Source organism: Erythrolamprus reginae, chromosome 1, assembly GCF_031021105.1.
Source record: "Erythrolamprus reginae isolate rEryReg1 chromosome 1, rEryReg1.hap1, whole genome shotgun sequence".
NCBI lineage: Eukaryota > Metazoa > Chordata > Lepidosauria > Squamata > Dipsadidae > Erythrolamprus > Erythrolamprus reginae.
In genome coordinates this window covers 405,127,764-405,150,017 of record NC_091950.1, presented here as the reverse complement: position 1 = coordinate 405,150,017, position 22,254 = coordinate 405,127,764, and the positions used below count along the sequence as shown (strand labels likewise).

General features: G+C 39.1%; 1 protein-coding gene across 3 annotated transcripts in view; it reads left to right on the top strand.

The window, feature by feature from the left end:
• The first annotated feature begins 444 nt into the window (after positions 1-444).
• ANKFY1 (ankyrin repeat and FYVE domain containing 1) overlaps positions 445-22,254 on the top strand; it is a 79,916-nt gene continuing 58,106 nt past the window's right edge. Inside the window, exons 1-3 of one of the 3 annotated variants that reach the window (XM_070735210.1) lie at positions 445-548; positions 13,094-13,286; positions 18,444-18,562. In XM_070735210.1, coding sequence (XP_070591311.1) covers positions 539-548; positions 13,094-13,286; positions 18,444-18,562 — 322 coding nt within the window. In that variant the 5' untranslated portion in view covers positions 445-538. Of the gene's footprint in view, positions 829-10,769; positions 10,791-13,093; positions 13,287-18,443; positions 18,563-22,254 lie in introns of those variants that run through there. The other 2 variants (XM_070735208.1, XM_070735209.1) reach the window with 2 other exon arrangements.

The following is a 22,254-nucleotide window of genomic DNA, read 5'->3' as shown; positions in this document are numbered from 1 at the left end:
AATATATATTTATATTTATATATTTATTTATTTATTTTGTCCAATACACAATGAGGGTTTTAGTGGGTATATCTATACAGTATACACATAGTAAAATACATGATGAAGGTTATAGAGGAGATGCTCATAGTGTAAGAAATAATAGAAAATAAGATATAGTAATAGAACATATCAATGAAAGAATAGAAGAAGAGATATAGGAATAGAAGAAAGGTATAGGAGATATAGGAGAGCAATATAATATGGTTTATATGTATACATAAGACGGATACTGATAAAAGGGGACAATTGGACAGGGACAGTAGGCACGCTGGTGCGCTCATGCACGTCCCTTACCGACCTCTTAGGAATCAGGTGGTTAAAAAAGAAACCTAAGCAGCCCCGTTAAATACAAGCATCCACGGCTTCTCCAGCCGGTAGACCGTTGACCCTGAATGCGCTTGCGCACTCGATCGCTTGGCTCCTTGGCCACCGACGCCCCTCCGCCCTGAAGCTCAGATATCGCGAGAGCGCTGTCCGAGAAACGGCGGAGGCCAACATGGCGGAAGGTAAGCGGGATGCGGGTGGCGAGCGGCAGCTGCAACTTGAGCGCGAGAGTGGATTCGCCCTGAGGCGGTTTTCTATGGGAGGTGGAGCGTTTCTTTTCGGGCTCTGTGGAGAAAAGACCCGAAAGAGAAGAGGAGGGGAGGGGGGGCTGAAGAACCAGGGGGCGTTACCTGGCAGGGGAAAGAGAACCGAACCACCTTTCCCAGCCTCGGTCGGACTACAACTCCCATCGCTCGTCAGTTAAAGCAACCCTTTGGCTTTCCCGGCGGAGGAAAATGAGAGGTGTAGTATATAACCGCCGGCAGGCTGGAAAAACCTGGACTTAAAGAGGGAGGGTCTCTGTCTGGGAGTGGATAGCGGGGAGGAGAGAGGAGGCGTTTTTAAAAAAGAACTCTGCCTCTTTCTGAATTAAAATGCTTTAACTCACCTCGCTTCTCTCAGGTTGGATTATAGCCCCTCTGCCTTAACTGGGGGTGGGGTGTTGCCTACATTCGACTGAAAGACCTGTTGATGTTTTGCAGCCCGCTCAAGGCACTTTTAATTTGCTTTGAACAGATTAACAGAGTTGGAAGGGACCTTGGAGGTCATCTAGTCCAACCCCCTCCCCTTCAAGCAGGAGACCCTACCTACACCATTTCTGAGAAATGGCAGCGCAATGTCTTCTGGAGAGATTCTTCTTATTTCACTCCAGTGATTAACGAATGGAGCTGAGTATTAATAGTCTGGAGGACAGAAGGGAAAGGAGGGACATGATCGAAACATTTAAATATGTTAAAGGGTTAAATAAGGTTCAGGAGGAAAGTGTTTTTAATAGGAAAGTGAACACAAGAACAAGGGGGCACAATCTGAGGTTAGTTGGGGGAAAGATCAGAAAGTGAGAAAACATTTTACTGGGAGAGTAGTAGATGCTTGGAACAAACTTCCAGCAGACGTGGTTGGTAAATCCACAGGAACTGAATTTAAACATGCCGGGGATAAACATATATCCATCCTAAGGTAAAATACAGGGAAATAGTATAAGGGCAGACTAGATGGACCAAGAGGTCTTTTTCTGCCGTCAATCTTCTATGTCTCTGTTTCTACGAGTATTGGCTGGCAGTGATCTGTTGAATTTTAAAATTTCTATCAGAGAGAGGAATTTGGGGGCGGTGAGTGTTGGGTGCCTTAGAATCAGTTTTTCACTCCTAGTTATGATTTCCTTGGCAAGGTTTATTTCAGAAGTGGATTGGCATTGCCTGTTTCCTAGGGCTGTAAGAGTGAGTGACCAGCCCAAGGTCACTTGGTTGGCTTTGTGTCTAGGTGGGATTGAATTTAGTGTCCTCCAGGTTCTAACCTGATACTTTAACCACCACATCAAACTGGCTCTGATATTGAAAGAATGGAGAGCATATTTTTTTTGTAAGGAGAGCCTTTCTCTAAAGAAACTGTTCAAAAGTAATCCAGACTGTTGCTATGTTTAGCTCAAGTTTGATTGAATTGAATTGAAATGCCCTTAAGTTTCTCTGCTTTCTTTCCCATTATCTTTGACCTAAAGTGCCACTGCCAGGAATTTTATCTAAACCCAGGACTTACTCTGAAGTCAGAGATTAATCCGACAATATCTGAGAACCCATAGATTTCTCACTCCTAATGTTCAGTGGTGGTCTATTGGTCATCAGTGTCCCCAAGAACTTTTTCCTGGTTTTGCCTGAAATTATTGGGGATTAAATATGAGCTTTCTACTGATGATAACCTTACTTAACCGGGGTGGTGCAGCAGGTAGAGTGCTGGCCACTGAAGCTGACTATTAGATCTACAGGTCAGCGGTTCAAATGTCATCACTGGCTCAAGGTTGACTCAGCCTTCCATCCTTCCGAGGTGGGTAAAATGAGGACCCGGATTGTGGGGGCAATATGCCAGCTCTATTAAAAAGTGCTATTGCTAACATGTTGTAAGCTGCTTTGAGTCTAAGGAGAAGGGCGGCATAAAAATTGAATAGATAGATAGATAGATAGATAGATAGATAGATAGATAGATAGATAGATAGATAGATAGATGACTGACTAACTGACTGACTGACTGACCCTCCCTGCAGGCAAAAACTTTCCCCCTTATCTCATATCAGTGATCTCACATATTTATACATGTTTCAGATCCCACTCTAGTCTATGAAGCAGCAAAGGTTGTGAAGCTTTCATCCTTTTATAGTTCTTGCTATATGATTATTGTTTCTTCTCTGAAGTCCCCCAAAGGATAGGCTGATGATGGAATTTCAAAACCCAAGGTTGTTTTAAATGGTTATGCAGCATTGGCAGTAGGCTGAATTCACATGTCACATTATGTCATGGCTCCTATGTTATGCTGTATCACAGTTTAAATTAAAGTTTGTTCAACAAGTGGCCAGACTCATCTGAATAAGCCTAATTCACAATTTAGAAACCATATTTTAAGCTAAAATCAGACTAACCAGGTGTTGAACCTAATTAGTGTATAACTGATGGCGAACCTTTTTGCCTTCGGGCACCGGAAAAGCGTGGGTGTGCACTATCGCGCATGCGCTAGTGCCCACACACATAATTAAATGCGTTGGGAGGGCGAAAATAGCTTCCCCTGCCTCCTGGAGACCAGAAACGTCCTGTTTCCCAACTTCTGGTGGGCCCAGTAGGCTCATGTTTTGCCCTCTCCAGGCTCCAAAAGATTCTCAGGGAGAAAGTAAAAACGCCCACCCCCAGGCTCTCTGGAAGCAAAAAACACCCTCCCAGAGCCTCTGTGAGCCAAAAAATCAGCTGACCAGCACACACATATAGGTTGGAGCTGGGCTAGGGCAACAGCTCGCGTGCCAGCAAATATGGCTTCGTGTGCCACCTGTGGCACCCGTGCCATAGATTCGCCATTACTGGTGTATAATATCGATGAAAGAAGCAATAAAAGTTGTTTGCCTAAAAAAGCACCTATGATTATTATAAAAAGGCATAGATTTTCCTGTCAGTTATATCTAGGGCATAGTGCTCATCTCAATTTCTTGGCTTAGGGAGCCAGCCAAGATGCTTAAATCCAGGTTAATAAAATACAGTTAATAAATTCACATAACATGAATGCCCAGACCAATAAAGTATTTGGCTTAATGTGATTGCTTTTACTTCCTACCACGATACAGAAATTGCACCTTTGTGCCCATCTCCTGTTGGTTAATTCAAGCTGAAAGAGTTTGGGGCTAGATAAGTGAAAAGGTTTCCTCAATGAGTAAGAATTTGAATTAATTTCATTTCATTTTCATTTTATTGGATTTGTATGCCGCCCCTCTCCGTAGACTCGGGGTGGCTAACAACAGTAACAAAAAACAGAATGTAAAAATCCAATACTGCAGCGGTTAAAAAACCCTTGTTATAAAACCAATCATACATACAAACATACCATGCATAAATTGTAGAAGCCTAGGGGGAAAGATTATCTTAATTCCCCCATGCCTGACGGCAGAGGTGGGTTTTGAAGAGCTTACGAAAGGCAAGGAGGGTGGGGACTATTCTAATCTCTGGGGGGAGTTGGTTCCAGAGGGTCGGGGCTGCCACAGAGAAGGCTCTTCCCCTGGACCCCGCCAACCGACATTGTTTAGTTGACGGGATCCGGAGAAGGCCCACTCTGTGGAACCTAACTGGTCGCTGGGATTCGTGCGTGTAATTATTCTACATTGGTTCTTGATTACCCTGATTCTGAATAAGAGAGGATACTGAAAAGTAATTGGTCTCTTTACAATGTATATTCTTAATAGATTCAGTCCTGGGACAAAATTATTGTAATTCTGATCTATTTGAAAACCACTTATAATGCCATGCTATAGTCCATTCTCAATAAATTTTGACTCGTTCATTTTGCCCACTCTAAGTGTAACTTCCATGTCAAAAGAAGATACAGAAATAAACACAAGATGGTTTAGAATAGGTTGAATGTATTTTATAACCTTTAAATTGGAGATAAAATGTTATTCTAGTTGTTTATGTTTTTATATAGGAAACTCTACTAATTTAAAATAATTATGGTCCATTTTACTGAAATCTTAAGCATTTTTGAAAGCAAATGTGAAAACAGTAAAGAAGCAGTTGTCAGTAGGTTGATGATTTTGCAGATTTTTACTTCCTCCTCCTGCCAGAAGTCTGTGTTCTCTATTTTTCTTTTTAAGAAAGCACTGTTAGAGGAAAAGAAGAATTCTAGAATTTCACTGGAAGATGACCAACTTGTTCAGATTGTTTCCCCCTTTCTTCATTACTTTGCAGTGTGTTTGTTTCCTGTGCAAAGTTTGGTAGATAGAGAGCACAGCAGAAATGTTACTGTAGGGGAGGTTTTGCAAAATAAAATGAAACTTAATTCTCTGAGGTATGGTTATAATAATAATAATAATAATAATAATAATAATAATTATTATTATTATTATTATTATTATTATTATTATTATTATTTATTAGATTTGTATGCCGCCCCTCTCCGAAGACTCGGGGCAGCTCACAACAACAATAATAACAATGTTACAATGGAAACAAATCTAATACAATTTATGTATGGTATGTTTGTGTGTGTGCTTGTTAGTATATTGGGGTTCTTTTTAAACTTTTTTAAATATTTAAATTTATTTGGATTTGTTACGATTTGTTTATGCCTTGTTGTGAGCCGCCCCCAGTCCGCGGAGAGGGGCGGCATACAAATCTAAATAATAAATAAATAAATAAATAATATTAAAAAACAGCTAAAAAACCCCATCATTTAAAAATCATACTACAACAACTAAAGCTCTGTTATATTTTCTTAAATAATTTGTGTTTATTTTATCAATAAATAAAAATTATGAAGTATATGTGGTTTAACTTTAAATAATATGCAGTATGCATGTCATCATCTTAGAAAAGGCATTTCCTATTATGCAATTAAGGGCAATGCCTCTGTAAAGAATAAGCTCCTGGCAGTTTTTGAAAGAAATGATATGAAAAATATGGCTTCAGAGTTCAGCCACTCAATTAAGCACACATTTGATTAACTAGGAGAATAATAGTATATCATTGTGCACAACTTACGTGTACTTTCTAAACAGTAGCTGTTGAATATTAAATATGTCTCTGTAGCTGAAGAATACGGTAGTTAAATTCTGTCATTTTTGGCAGATAATCCAGGCTTAATTCATCTAGAAATGATTGCACTGGATTCCTAAAAGAAAATTTAAGACAGATACTGTGCACAGTATAAAACTAATAATTGCCATCAACGATGCCTTACTTTAAAAGGTATTATTGAGATTTTAAAATCTGATTTAGTCTGTTTTTCCTAAGAAATAGTTTGTGTCTATCTGCAGATGTCCATAAATGTATGTATACAACCCTTTTTAAAAATTCGGACAGTGTATATGGCAAACAACAAGTAGAATACCTGAAAGTGTTTACAAATGATAAAAAGGAAGTTAATTATATTCCAAAATAATAAGGGGTTCTGAAGGTAGGAATTTTAAAAATAAGAGGCTTACACAGTAAATAATAAAGTTAATAAAGTTTTAAAAAACTGTAACATCTGTTTTTCTTTTTAACAAAGTTTCTTAGACAATGCTGAGTTAAATGTAGGACAAGTTGTATTGGGGCTGCAGCCTGAGAAATTCCCCAGCTAGCAGGGCCAAAGTTTAGGGATAGTCTCAAAGTTGTAGTTTAAGCACATCTGGAAGATACCAAACTGGGAAAGATGGTTTTACATAAATGAAAACTCATTTTCTGAAAATCCACAGGCTTTTTTTGTATTTTCTAGTTGTAACTTATTTCAGCAGTAGTTTACGTAAATAAGTAGTAACTGATAAACTTCTCCTACCCTTTCTCCAATGAATTTGGGTCTTTATGCTTTTTCAGCTTGTTAGTGAACAATGTGCAGAGGAACAGAGAAATATTGTTTTGTAGGGCTACCCCAAGCAACTGCACTTTCCTTCCCCCTACCTCATTAGGGAGCCATTCAATTTGTAATTTGAATAAACTGTTTTTATTTTAATTGGTTGCTTAAAAATTTAGATTATTATTCACTTATGATTTTTATCTTGCCCATATATTTTCTGTTGTGTGGTAAATTGGAAAGGTTTTTTTTTTTGCACGGCCATTTGAAACTCCTAGAGATAAACCTTTAAAAATAAATAAGTGTAAGATTGTCCTCTTAGTATTTTTTTTCAGGATGGGGTGGGAATTTAGGGGATGCTTACACAATACAATACATGTGGTCTGATTTTGGGGAAAGCCAGGGAGCTTAAAATATGGAATTGCAGTCAGTTGAATTAACTTCATCTGTTCCTTAAAAGCTTGAATAAGCAGACTGAATGTCCTTTGCAGTTGGATCAAGGGATTGTACAGATAAAAGTATTAAAAGTAAAGCTAACACATTATTCAGTAAAAGTTCTCTGATAAATACTGTAACCTTTACTATTTGAAGAAAGAAACTTGATTTTTTCCCAGAGGTCCTGGCTGTTTTAGCAGCATGTCAGTCTAAAAAATTTAATTAATATTTTGCTTCAGAAGCATAATTGATTTTTCCACCCCTTCTTTCACCCAGATAGGAATTTGGTTCTTGTTGCATTTGTAAGAATGTGGGTATCTGTTTAATTTGAAATGTTTGTAAGAATCATGTAGTTGAAGTCCATCCAGCCTTGCTAGAAGAAAAATATTTCTGCTTGATATTTTTATTGTCTGTTGATCTAATCTCAGGTTGAGTAATTGTGTTAAGAAGGATTTAGGCAAACCAGAGCAAATGCAAAGAAAGACACAGGAATAATATGATGGGTAACTGGGAACAAGAAAATATTGAGACAATTAGGCATATGTGAGAAGAATGATAACAGTTGTTTTTCCTCACAGTGGCATTTTTAAAATACCTAAACAAATGTTAGGTAGAAAAAGACTAAGTTCTATTATCTAGTACAGTATTTGTGAGTGCTGAATATAGAAACATAGAAGACTGACGGCAGAAAAAGACCTCATGGTCCATCTAGTCTGCCCTTATACTATTTCCTGTATTTTATCTTACAATGGATATATGTTTATCCCAGGCATGTTTAAATTCAGTTACTGTGGATTTACCAACCACGTCTTCTGGAAGTTTGTTCCAAGGATCTACTACTCTTTCAGTGAAATAATATTTTCTCACGTTGCTTTTGATCTTTCCCCCAACTAACTTCAGATTGTGTCCCATATAAGCTATGCAGGCAGATTACAGGTGAATATTAGGAAAACAACTCTAACAAAAAGGGCAGTTATGGCTATCATCAAAGGAGAAAGAAAACTTTTCTGGAATTGATGTGTTAGGACAGGGATCAACAACCCACAGCTCTTTGGGCCATGGGTTATTGGGAAATATTTTATTTAAGGTGAAATAAAGTTGTTAATGAACGTTGAACATAGAATCCACTAAGTGTGACATTCTTATTTATTAAGTTTTATTGTAGGGTTTTCTCCTTGGAGCTGGCCCTTTTCATCAAAGGTCTTATTGCATTCCTCCCCCTCCCCTTTCTTACTTGAAATTTAATCTGAAAACTGAGTAACAATGTTGGAGCGCATATCTTATTCAGATTGAATGAACACATTGGAAACAAGTTGCTACTATGAAACAACCCCCTCTAATTTTTGCAACAACTTAGTGTATTACACATTATCCTCATTGTACTGGTTGACCTTGGTCTTTACCCTACTGAGCAATTCAGAAATAACATTTAAAAAGGAAAGAATTGGCCTAGAGAGGTTTTGGAGCCATATATAGATTTTCTAATACAGTACTAGAGTTTAGTCTCTTAATTAATGTTGTAAGGCAATTTTTCTTTCTTTATGTAAAAGGATTTTATATATATTGATAGTTTTTATATTACTGATGTAAAAACCATAAAATAAATATTCTCTGTTTTCCCAATCTTTAGCGCATTGCATCAAAACACAGTTAATGTTATATCTGTGATTCTTTTTTTAAAAGAAAATCTTGCTGTGGCTTGATAGAAAACAAAAGGTTAATGCTGTTTTATAAGAGTAAAATTGCTTTACCATCCTGACATACTGCAAATTGGTTCAGTAACTGAGCAGCCTGACTAGGCTGCCCTCACATATGGTTGGTGTGCTGAACAGTTGGCCGAAATTGTATGCAGAACTCTATATTTGCTAGGCCAATGCATCAAGATCCAGAAGGCACACCTCCTTTGAAAAGATTCTCAAGTTTGATATTTTTCTTTGGCATTCTGAAAGGCAGCAAGTACATTGTCTGCATTGGTTGCCGATCAATTTCCGGTCACAATTCAAAGTGTTGGTTATGACCTTTAAAGCCCTTCATGGCATTGGACCAGAATATCTCCGAGACCGCCTTCTGCCGCACGAATCCCAGCAACCGATTAGGTCCCACAGAGTGGGCCTTCTCCAGGTCCCGTCAACTAAACAATGTCGGTTGGCGGGCCCCAGAGGAAGAGCCTTCTCTGTGGCGGCCCCGGCCCTCTGGAACCAACTCCCTCCAGAGATTAGCACTGCCCCTACTCTCCTTGCCTTTCGTAAGCTCCTTAAAACCCACCTTTGTCGTCAGGCATGGGGGAACTGAGACATCTCCCCCGGGCATATACAATTTATGAATGGTATGTTTGTATGTATGTTTGTTTAGTAAATGGGGTTTTTAAATATTTTAAACTACAATTTAGATTTGTTATGAAGGGCGGCATACAAATCTAAATAATTAATAAATAAATAAATAAATAAATAAATAAAATTTTCCCAGCTTTTCTGCCAGCAGTAGTAAGAGCATTACAGAATCTGGCCAAAGATCCATTGAGTCCAACATTCTCTGTCAAAATATAATTCATTGTGAAAAGTTGCAGGATCGGATATGAGAAAGATAACTACCCTTCCCTATCACTTCACAGAAACTATTTAAGATATGAAATATAAGAGTAGTGGTGGGATTCAATTTTTTTTAAACTACCGGTTCTGTGGGTGTGGCTTGGCTGGGTGGGCATGGCAGGGGAAGGATACAGTAAAATCTCCATTCCTCCCCATTGCAGGGGACGGTTACTGCAAAATCTCCATTTCCTCCCCATCAGCTGGGACTTGGGAGGAAAAGAATAGGTGGGGCAGGGCCAGTCAAAGGTGGTATTTACCAGTTTTCCAAACTACTCAAAATTTCCACCAGTGGTTCTCCAAAACCTGTTGGAACCTGCTGAATCCCACCTCTGGTATATACCCCTTTAGATTAGTTATTGTTGCTAAACTGAACCTTATATGAATTTGCTTTAGTCCTTCTTTAAAACTTTTGAAATTGCGGGCCATCATTATATTGAATAGCAGAAGAGTGGATTTTTTATATTATAAAGGAAAATATTCCTTTCTTCGTCTAGAATCCCAGCACATTTAATTTCAGTGAGTGATCCTGATTTTGAACATGGGAGTGTGGAAAAATAATTTCTGTTCATATCTTCATGACATGCTATAGCTCGTAGCATAAAAGTTCCAAATGATATACTCTTTTGTCCTAGGAAAGGTGATTGCTTTATTATTTTATTATATAATACTTTTTTAAAAGAAGTACTGGAAGTACATGTGAAACTTGCTGAATTGGAATTGTTGGAATTATACTGTTAACATATTCAGATAGTCCCAGATTGGGAGAAATTACAATAGAAATCCAGTTCCGCTTTTTACTTTTGTAACTAGCAATGTTCTTCCCTGGAACTATGAGTCTTCTACAAGCTTAGTACATATGGAAGGTCCTTAATTTAAGTCTTGCCATTGATCTGACAGGAAGTGGGTTTCCTAATTATCAGATATTTTAATTATAACCACCACCACCCCAAATAGACCTCACTAGAAAGACTGTTAACTTACCATCTGTTGTGGTTCCGTCTGAGGCCCCTCCGGGAACGGCTGACCTTCTGTCGGTTTCCAGCTCAGAGGGAGAGGCTGAGGAACAGGAGGTGCAGACAGACGAGGAGGAATCCCAGGCTGAAGAAGAGGGAGGACAGCCAGAGTCCCACCAGGGGGAGCTCTCCTCAGCAAGCAGCCTGGATTCCTTAGAGGAAAGTGCACAAGCCATAATTGATCTGCGACAACGAAGAGCTAATCAGAGACGGAGTCAATTGGCTAAATACTTTCAGCATTAAAGTGGCAGCAGCTGGGCTTGGGTGTGGTGCTCTTGGGAAAGGCTAAAAGGCAGACCCACCCTTCCTGGCTTGTGGAGTTTTATCTTTGAGAGTCGTGGGACCTGACTGTGAACTTTGGTGTCTTGGAATCCTGGTTTGTGCCTTTGACTATTGAAACCTTGGGGGGGGGTGCCAGCAAGAAGCTTGCTGTATTGACTGGACATCAGGACCCTGCTGTACCGTATTATATCCTGTCTGTTGGGAAGAACAGGTTTTCCTCTGTGCTTATTTTTTCCAGTTATAAAATACTTTTGGCTTTTACCAGAGTGTCTGGCTGTTTTTTCCAGTTGGTGTTGAGGTCTGGGGGAACCCAGACAGAACACCATCTAACTTAGAATTTTACTGGTTTCCATTTGCAAGAGAGAGAACAATTCATGGCAGTATTGGAGTGGACTGGGCAATATATTTTTAAAATCCGGACCTTCTTTAGTTAAACTATTAAAGTCATTTTATTGGAGGGGCAGGAGTGGGGGTGGAGTGTGGTTTGTTAAACATATGTATCATGATAGTTAGTGAGTGTGACTGTGGTGGGATATTATTCATTGGTTTAAATAAAATTTGCTAAGTGTATGTACAGTGTTCCCTCGATTTTCGCGAGTTCGAACTTCGCGAAATGTCTATACCATGGTTTTTCAAAAATATTAATTAAAAAATACTTCACGGTTTCCCCCCCCATACCACGGTCTTTCCTGCCCGATGACGTCATATGTCATCGCCAAACTTTCATCTGCCTTTAATAAAACAAAATTTAAAATAAACTTTAATAAATAAACATGGTGAGTAATAATCTAAATGGTTGCTAAGGGAATGGAAAATTGCAATTTAGGGGTTTAAAGTGTTAAGGGAAAGCTTGTGATACTGTTCATAGCCAAAAATAGTGTTTTTACTTCCATATCTCTACTTCGTGGAAATTCGACTTTCGCGGGTGGTCTTGGAACGCATCCCCCGCAAAAAACGAGGGAACACTGTATTACCTAATAAGTGATACTGTCCATCTTTAGAATAGAATAGACTAGAATTTTTATTGGCCAAGTGTGATTGGACACACAAGGAATTTGTCTTGGTGCATATGCTCTCAACGTACATAAAATAAAATATACATTTGGCCTGTTATGCCTTTCGCTAAAAGGGCATTATAAATAAATGTTAATGTTGTTAGTAGTAGTAGTAGTGGTAGTAGTATTAATTATTATTATTATTATTATTATTATTATCATCATCATCATCAGAGAGGAGTCTCCAGAAACCTTGAATTATCTTTACTTGATTTCTTGGTTTAAAAATTCTTAATTTTTAGAGTTGACTGATAATCTGGAGACATGGTACTAGTTAGGAAAAGAAGAGGAGATTACGTTGTGAAATATTTAACAGTGTAATCCTTTTGGTGCTTATTGAGAGGAAAATCCCATTGTAGTCAATAGAATTTACTCAAATCAAGGATGATTAGAATGACAATGAAATGTTGCAAATTAACAGCTTTAAACCCATAGGAACAGATCTACAGAATTCACTCAATTTTGTCTGTTTAGGCCAGGGTTCCTCAACTACAACTTTGTGGCCTACTGTACAATTTACTGTTCCAGTTACTAAATTTAATATTATAACAGCGCTGATCTAGAAACCAGGGGATTGTGGGTTCTAGGCCTCCTTTTGGCATGAAAGCTGACTGAGTGACTTTGGACCAGTTACTTCTTGTCAGTCCAACCCAACTCACAGGGTTGTTATTGTGGGGAAAACAGGAAGCAGGAGAATTGGATATTTTTGCTGCCATCAGTAGAAAGCTGAGAAGTAACAATAATAATTGTTAAAGGGGTACAATCCAGAACATCTGAAGTATTTCTTGAAATCTGTCAAAATTGATAAAATTATCCTTAGTTTGCAAAAGACAGTTTTACTTGGAACAGCTTACATCCTTCATTAACATCTTTAATATTACTAAACACGACATCTGCCTATCCTAGGTCATTGGGAAGGACTTGATCCAATCTAAACATCTAGCTGACTACATGATCAACAATGACAATGTAACCTGATACTATGCAATCTGTACAGGCCAGACACTTCATAGTTGAAAAAAATTGTTTAAGTTGGAAACATTTATTTCTCTCTTTATAACATGTTACCTGAATGTCAAAGGATTGTTGGACTTCAATGATCTTTGGAATCATTTCGGTCAGTCCTAAAAATGGCAGTGCCATATAGTGAATGTTGATTGTCCCCCGCCCCCATGGATCATCATGGCTATTGTAGTTTGCATGTGCCTTGCTAGTATTGTCTACCTTTCACTGGTCCTAGTGGAGAACAATCTAGCTATTAAACTGGGGTCTTGTTCTAGCCTGTGTCATGTGTTGTACCATTCAGTTATGGTTCTTTGTTTTTGTGTGCTTATTTTTGCAGAGGAGGTGGCAAAACTGGAAAAACACTTGATGCTTCTCCGTCAGGAATATGTCAAATTGCAGAAAAAACTGACAGAAACAGAGAGAAAATGTACCCTCCTAGCTGCTCAGTCAAACAAAGAGAATGCCAATGACTCTTTCATCAGTCGACTGCTTACCATTGTTGCAGAATTGTATGAGCAGGAGCAATATAGGTAAGAGATTCCTCCAAAATGGTAGAGAAATTATGGGTGGTTCCTATGATGTAACATTATTATTAATAGTACAATCAGGGTTTGCTACAACCAGTACTCAAATTACAAATCATGCAACAAAAAAATCAAGGTGCAGATCTGATAAGATGCTTTTATTACAGGTAGCAGAGAAGCTTTTAAATGAGCTTTAGGCACATGGTTTATCTCTGGAGCTTATGCACTGGGGACAAATTCCTTGTGTGTCCAAACACACCTTAGCCAGTAAAGAATCCTGTCTGTCCCCATCCCATCCTATCCTCTTAATTTCTAATTCCTATTTCTATTCAGAAAGCCTGCTGCAGCATGCCAAAGATTCAAATTTTGTTTCTCATTCTCTTGCCCATATATTGTAACAGACTAAGAGCCATTTCTTTCTCAATAGGAGAAGCAATTGTTATTGTGATAAGCTACAGATTGTTCTCAACTTTTGCAATTCGTTTAGCAACTCTTTGAAGTTACGGTAGTACTCAAAAAAGTGAGTTAGAACTGTTCCTCACACTTGTGACCATTGCAGCAAACCATGACAGTCTCAAAATGGGTTAACAGTGTGGTCAGGCAGTAGGGAAAGCAAGTAATAATAATAATAATAATAATTTATTAGATTTGTATGCCACCCCTCTCCGAAGAGTACAGTGCTTGGCTGCATAGCTAGAGGTATAACAAGCAGGAAGAGGGAGATTGTGATCCCGCTGTATAGAGCGCTGGTGAGACCATGTTTGGAATACTGTGTTCAGTTCTGGAGACCTCACCTACAAAAACATATTGATGAAATTGAATGAGTCCAAAGACGGGCTACAAAAAATGGTGGAAGGTCTTAAGCATAAAACTTATCAGGAAAGAAATAATGAACTCAATCTGTAAAGTCTGGAGGACAGAAGGAAAAGGGGGGACATGATCGAAACATTTAAATATGTTAAAGGTTAAATAATGTTCAGGAGGGGAGTGTTTTTAATAGGAAAGTGAACACAAGAACAAGGGGGCACAATCTGAGGTTAGTTGGGGGAAAGATCAGAAGCAACATGAGAAAATATTATTTGACTGAAAGAGTAGTAGATCCTTGGAACAAACTTCCTTCCAGCAGACATAGTTGGTAAATCCACAGTAACTGAATTTAAACATGCCAGGGATAAACATGTATCCATCCTAAGATAAAATACAGGCAATAGTATAAGGGCAGCCTAGATGGACCATGAGGTCTTTTTCTGCCGTCCATCTTCTATGTTTCTGTGTTCAAGTCAGGTATTTGGCAACTTTTATGAATTTACAATGGTTGAAGCATCCCAGAATCCATGCGATCCCCATTTGTGACCTTCCCAGCCAATCAAAGTCAATGGAGAAAGCTGTATTTGCTTAAGTATCTCATGTTTCATATAATGACTTCAATGAGTCACTTAACTGCCATGCCATAAAATTAGGCATGACTCGTTTAACAATTGCCTTGCTTAGTATCAAAAATTCTGGTCCCAATTGTTGTTAAGGAGATTCTGTAATCTAGTTTGAGGCTCTTTGCTTCCCTCTGAATCTCATAAGCACATTGGCTGCATTCAACATGCTTAATATTTTTTAATGAAATTGCCCAATTTCCATGTTTACTCATTAAACTATAACCATGCCAAAAAGGGTTATAAAATCGGGCATGGCTCATTTAACAACTGCATTGCTTCTTAATTTGTACTAGCTATAGTTCAGCAGTTCAGATCTCACCACCGGCTCAAGGTTGATTCAGCCTTCCATTATTGGGGGCAATAGGCTGACTCTGTAAACCGCTTAGAGAGGGGTGTAAAGCACTGTAAAGCCATATATAAGACTAAGTGCTATTGCTATTAATTAGGATATCACTAACTAAGCTTAGAATTTTTTGTGAATTTATTTGCTAGGTATTTTAACTATCTACAAACACAGCCATTGTACATTATGATTTACCAATTTATTAAATAGAAGTTTCATTGATTGATTCTGAATGTTAATCAACGCTCAAATTAATATGACTTGGCTCCATGATATAAATTTTAAACTTTACCATTTCTAGTCCTCATTGACATTTACATTTGCAGAGTTTCTCCGTTTTAGCTTTTAATGAAGTATACATTGCCAACTATGGGCTTCTAGCTGCCTTTTTTTGGGAAAATAATGAATAATCATTTTTCCTCCCTATTTAATAGTGTACTCTTTCTTAGAACACCACAAAGGAACCAGATTAAGCACAGGGAGAACAACTAATAAAATATAACTGTGAAGGAGGATGTACATTTAAATGTATTATTTGAATATAATTTATAAATTAGATCTAAATACATAAGAACTACATTGCTTTTCTGCATTAGAGTTTCAAGATGTGGAATTAAATCCAAACTATATTTTCAAAAGATTTAGGCCTATCCTTTTAGCAAGCTGTTATAAGCATTATTTTGGTGTATTTTCTTGAGGGATGCATTCTCGAAAATGAACTCCACACATTTATTGATTGATTATTTGATTTGATTTGATTTGATTTCTACACCACCCAACTCCACAAGGACTCTGGACGACTTACAATAAACATGAGAATGAGCAGAGTCAGGGATTAATGGCAAGGCCATCTTGCTGTAATTGGTTCATAACTAGTGGGTCATGTAAAAACAATGGCTGGACAGGAAATACTGTTAGAAACATTTCCTGGGTTAAATTAAGCAAAATGGTGGGTGTAATTCTATTTTTCCTGTAATAACGGGTCTCTTCCCCCCCCCCCAAAGAAACTGCAGAGTAATGAAAGCTCTGAATCCACCTCTTGCATAAGACATATACATTTTGAAGCAAATTGAATATTATTAAATTAGTCTGAAGGCCATAGCTCTGAGGCAGTAAATGCTGTTTTTAAATTACAATTACAATCTTAATAGAGGAATGTAGGATATGTGTGTATTGCCTTAATGCTGAACCAAGTAGATGTATTTTGTTTTGCTGATTAAAATATTTTGAATTAAATATTTATTGTGAGTGACTTATCCTTTTGGTGTGCAAATCCTTTTTGCTGTTCAAATTCACAATGGTGAGTTTTTATTGTGTAAGTTTTCAGCATTTTTATGTCATATAAAATATCTGTCCAAATTAATGGGAGATCTATTTTTAATTAATTTTAATTTTAACAGTGCATGGTAAGTAGCCATAGTGGCTCAGTGGTTAATATATAGTATTGCAGGCTAACTCTGCCCTTTGCCAGGAGTTCAATCCCGAAGAGCTGAGCCTTCCATCCTTTTCAAGTAAAATAAGGGCCCACATTGTTGGGGGAAATATGCTTAAACTGTAAATTGGCTAGAGAGGGTTGTAAATCACTATGAAGCAGTTTATAAGTCTAAGTGCAATTGCTATGATAATAAAGTTATTGAAAATGCTTAATAGTTTTGGAACTGTCACGTTTGGCCAGAAAGGTGGAAATATTGTGCCACTGAAAAGCTTAAGGCTTGCTCTTCATTTGGAGTCTCCAAATGAAGAGATGGTGATTAAAAAAATGTTAGACTGCGCCAAATTAAGTAAATTAATGTATGAAATACAAAATCAACAAAATACAGAGTGTGGGACAAATTGTACAATTGGATTGAGAAAAAAAAGGGAAACTAGCAGTAAAGGAATATAATGTATTGTAAATAGAATTGTAAAAGATTAATTTTCATGTATATAGGGAATGGTAAATGTTTAACGTTGTTTATATGTTGTTTGTATGTTGGTATGTCAAATAAACTTTATAAAAAAAATTTAAAAATGAAAAGCTTAAGGCTTGCTGCTGAAATTGGATGGCATATGTAATAGGTGCTTAGAGAACTCTCTCTCTTTTTCTGTGTGTGTGTGTGTGTGAATTCAGAGTATTTTTACTTTAAAATATGTGATGACTTACAATTACTCTCATTGTTATCACATTGTTATTTTAAGATTTACAAACAAATAAAAATAGCCCGAATTAGCTGAAGATGCAGCTCTCTAAAATATTTTTTTCCTGAATAAAGAAGAGGGTTTTACCCATCTTCCCAATCTTTTTCTTCTATATGGCTGGCTTAGCCCTTAGTTTTGTGCTTGCAAATAATAAGCAATGAGAAATATTATCTCAGTTTTCATCCCTTTTTCTTTTGCTTGTCTACATTTTCTTGTCAATCTCTGAGCAGATGTTTTCCAGAAATGCTGCAAGAAGAAATTGTTTTAGGGTTCTCAGGCATTATAAAGACCTGAAAACTGGGTGAAAGTACAGTGGCACCTCGGTTAACGAACGCCTTGGTTAGCGTACTTTTCGGATAACAACCAAAAATTTCGGCAAAAATTTGCTTTGGATACCGAACAAAAATTCGGATCCCAAACAGAATTTTTTGGTTATTATTCAAAATGTTACACCCATTGTCCCTCACCCCTCCCTTATTTTTATTTGTTTGTTTGTTTGTTTATTGGATTTGTATGCCACCCCTCTCGTTACCTCTTGCCTCTCTGCCCTCGTCAGGGGATCAGCAAAGCGTCGCTTCGGCTATGACAAGACAGGCACTGAGTTTGCTGGTCCCAGCGGCGGCTTCTCTTTGAGGACACCGGCGGTGGTGGTGGCTTCTTTTCAGGGACAGCAGCGCTGGGAACCTCACGTCCATGCCTAGGCCCCCGCTGCCGCTGCCACCGCTGTCCCCGAAAAAAAGCCGCCGCCGGTGTCCCCAAAGAGAAGCCACTACCAGGACCAGCAAACTCAGTGCCTGCCTCGTCATACCCGAAGCGATGCTTTGCTGATCCCCTGGCCAGGGGACGAAGGCAGAGAGGCAAGAGGTAAAGAGGTAAGGAGAGGGGCGAGAGTGAGGGACAATGGGTTTGGGGGGGAGGGGCAGAAAAAAATCCTCAATTTTCAATTTTCCCCATAAGAAATAAAGGCTGGGAACCAATTAAATCCATTTCCATTATTTCCTATGGGGAAAATTGTTTCGGATAACAACCATTTCGGTTAACAACCAACCTTCCGGAATGGATTGTGGTTGTTAACCGAGGTACCACTGTACATGGAAAGCACTCATATTTTACTGTATCTCCACTGCGGCTCATCTGATTTCTTCCAATTTGATGTGGTTAACAGAATACCAAGTCATCTAATGCAAAGTTATGTTTCTTCTATTCCTTCAGTGACCTGAAGATCAAGGTGGGAGACAGGTACATCAACGCTCACAAATTTGTATTGGCAGCCCGGAGTGAGGCTTGGAGTCTGGCCAACTTAGTGTCGACAGCTGAGCTAGATCTGTCAGGTTAGTGCAGTGTGTGAGTGAGAGAGATTGGAGAGAGATTCACTTGCCTTGGGAAGATTAATAAAAACATAAAATGCCTTTGGGGAGAAGAGGTTACATTTTTATCCTTCAAGAGGAGGTGCTCAGCTTGCAAAACCTGTACTCAATCTTCTAATTATGAAGCATTTGTCTTTCAATCATGCTAAATTGGAAGCTTATACCTCTTTAATTTTAATGACACGGGTGTTAGTTATGGTGGTCTTTTTCATCTCATTAAATAGTCTCCGAGACATCAAGAAAATCAAGCTGTTGAAGGTAACTGATGATTCCTTTGGTTTTCACAATTGCTTTCAGAAAGCCCCAATGCCTATTCTGTAAGGCAGTGTTTCCCAACCTTGGCAACTGGAAGATATTTGGACTTCATTCGCTGGCTGGGGAATTCTGGGAGTTGAAGTCCAAATATCTTCCAGTTGCCAAGGTTGGGAAACACTGCTGTAAGGCAGCCATTACAATTCCAGCATTTTTATTTTAGGAAACGGTAGTTAGGTACTTGGCCACTTTTCTGTTTCGTTTGATTTTTTTCCCTCCCTGATTGAGAACCTTGTCAAAAATTCATGACTCTTTCCTAAAAGCTAGATTCTGGGATGAGGCTTCTGTCCAAGAGACATGTTCTTAACTGACATTTAAATGAGATAAATAGACCTCCTGGGATTTATGCTATGGAATAAGTCATCTTAAAACACCTTAGGAGAAGTGATGGCGAACCTTTTTTCCCTTGGGTGCCGAAAGTGCATGTCTGTGTGCTATTGCGCATGTGCAAGTGCCCACACCCATAATTCAATGCCTGGGGACGGCGGAAATTACCTCCCATGCCCCCCTCCCCCGGAGGCCCTCTGGGGGCCTCAAACAGCCTGTTTCCCAAAGCCTGGTGGGCCCTGTAGGCCTGTTTTTCGCCCTCCCCAGGCTGCAGAGGCAGAAACGCCATCCCCCCGGAGACTTTCCAGAAGCCAAAAATGCCCTCCCAGAGCCTCCGGGCGAGCCAAAAATCAGCTGGTTTGCACACACATGCACTTTGGAGCTGAGCTAGGAGAATGTCTCGCATGCCAGCAGATATGGCTCCGCGTGCTACCCATGGCACCTATGCCATAGGTTTACCATCACTGCCTTAGGATATGCAGGTCCCCAGTGCGATTTTGCTTCTATGCATGCGCAGAGGGACAATTTTTCTTCTGCACATGCTCAGAGAACCGTAAATTGTGAAAAATTATTTTAATAAGATGGTGTCTGCACGAACCGGCAAAGACAGACCAGAGTTGTTGCGCCAGAATTGCCCAATTGGCGGGCCGCTACTGGAGCGGCGCACCAGACCGCACCGGTAGGAACCCACCATGGAAAGAAAGGGTATAATATTAAAATTATTGGGTTGTGAAATGTTCACAGATATAATTGCCAAATCAGATTCTCAATTTGAGTGCGCCTTCTAAAGCACAAAAAGGCTGTATATAGATTCATCCAAAAGTTAGTCTTGTTGATTTCCCTAGTATGTACTTCTGAATAAGTAGATATGGGATTTTACTGGATTCACTGACCACAGCATTTTGTAATTTATTTCAGGAAAAGCCACTGTTGAGGTGCAGTGAGGGCTGTTTTAATATAACCCTGATATTCTGAAAGTCTTCGGAGAGGGGCGGCATACAAATCTAATAAATTATTATTATTATTATTATTATTATTATTATTATTATTATTATTATTATTATTTATACTGATTGAGTTACAGTTCTATTGCAAACCCATCTATGTCGCCAGGCATGGGGAAATTGATTCCCCCAGCTGTCCCATGCTATGTATGGTTTGTTGAACTGTGTGATTGTTTTTAATAAGGGTTTCTTAATGTGTTCTGGTTTTTTTTAATATTGGATTTGTAGATTGTACTGTTTGTTGGAATAAATAAATAACCCACCCACCCACCCACCCACCCACATTTGTTCACACAACACTAAGCTGCAATCTACAGATCGCAGTGGCTGGGATCATAACCCAAATCCACATTTAACTCTTGGTTATGACCTACAAAGCCCTGCATGGCATGGGACCAGACTTATCTCCGAGACCGCCTTCTGCTGCACGAATCCCAGAGACCAGTGAGGTCCCACAGAGTTGTTCTCCTTAGGGTCCCCTCGACCAAACAATGTCGGCTAGAAGAGCCTTCTCTGTGGGGGCCCTGGCCCTCTGGAATCAGCTCCCCCCGGAGATTCGCACTGCCCCCACCCTCCTTGTCTTCCGAAAGAGTTTAAAAACTCATCTTTGTCGCCAGGTCTGGGGTTATTAGATCTTCCCCCTGACCAACAAATGCTTTTAGTATGATTTATTGAATGAATGTTGATGAAAGTTTTTAAAGTTAGAATTTTTAAAGATTATTTTTATGTATATTAATTGGATTAACTATTGTGTTTTTGTATATGCTGTGAGCTGCCCCGAGTCCTCGGAGAGGGGCGGCATACAAATCCAATTAAATAAATAAATTTGATAGATCTGGTCTTTATGTTAGATCAAATGGATAATGAAGGTAGAGGACGCTGTAATACGGTATGTCTTTTTTCAAAGTTGTGTCTTCCTCATTACCATCCAACTTGTTGGTATCTACCGCATGACTTCTGAAATGGAGGCAGCAGTTAGGATCTGACTGATATGCAGCAGGCATTTTGGTGTCTTCCTAATAGTTTGAAAAGCAGTTCTGCCACATACCTAACCAAGCTCTGGAAGTCAGCGATGATAAGGGCATTGCATGTAATTGCTCCTGAGTGGCCCCTCTTGTTTATGGCTCTTTCATAATTTTATGTGGTTTTGTGGGTTAACTGTATCCCTTTAATCCTTTTTAATTAGAGTAAACATTGTTATAAATACCTATTGCGAGCTGATTACGCAATACCTGTTTTCCTTCCTTGAAACGATTTACTGGTAGAATTAATAATTTTTTCCTCAACCAATGTTTTTAAACAACTTCACAATATATATTGGGCCGAGAGCAAATGATGTCCAAAAGGGGCCCCCACTTATATAGACAATTGTGGATTTTAATTAGGTCCTGTCTTATTTTCTGATAGGATCTGCTGCCCCTATTTAAATTAAATTAAATTAAATTATTTATTGGATTTGTATGCCGCCCCTCTCCGCAGACTCGGGGCGGCTAACAACAATGATAAAAACAACAACATGACGTAACAATCCAATTTAATAAAACAACTAAAAACCCTTATTATAAAAACCAAACATACACACAAACATACCATACATAACTTGTAATGGCCATGGGGAAGGAATATCCTAACTCCCCCATGCCTGGCGACAAAGGTGGGTCTTGAGTAATTTGCGAAAGACAAGGAGGGTGGGGGCCGTTCTAATCTCTGGGGGGAGTTGATTCCAGAGGGCTGGGGCCGCCACAGAGAAGGCTCTTCCCCTGGGCCCCACCAAACGACATTGTTTGGTCGACGGGACCCGGAGAAGGCCAACTCTGTGGGACCTTATTGGCTGCTGGGATTCGTGCGGTAGAAGGCGGTTCCAGATGTATTCTGGCCCAATGCCATGTAGGGCTTTAAAGGTCATTACCAACACTTTGAATTGTGACCGGAAACCGATCGGCAGCCAGTGCAGGCCGCGGAATGTTGCAGAAACGTGGGCGAATCTAGGAAGCCCCACGATGGCTCTCGCGG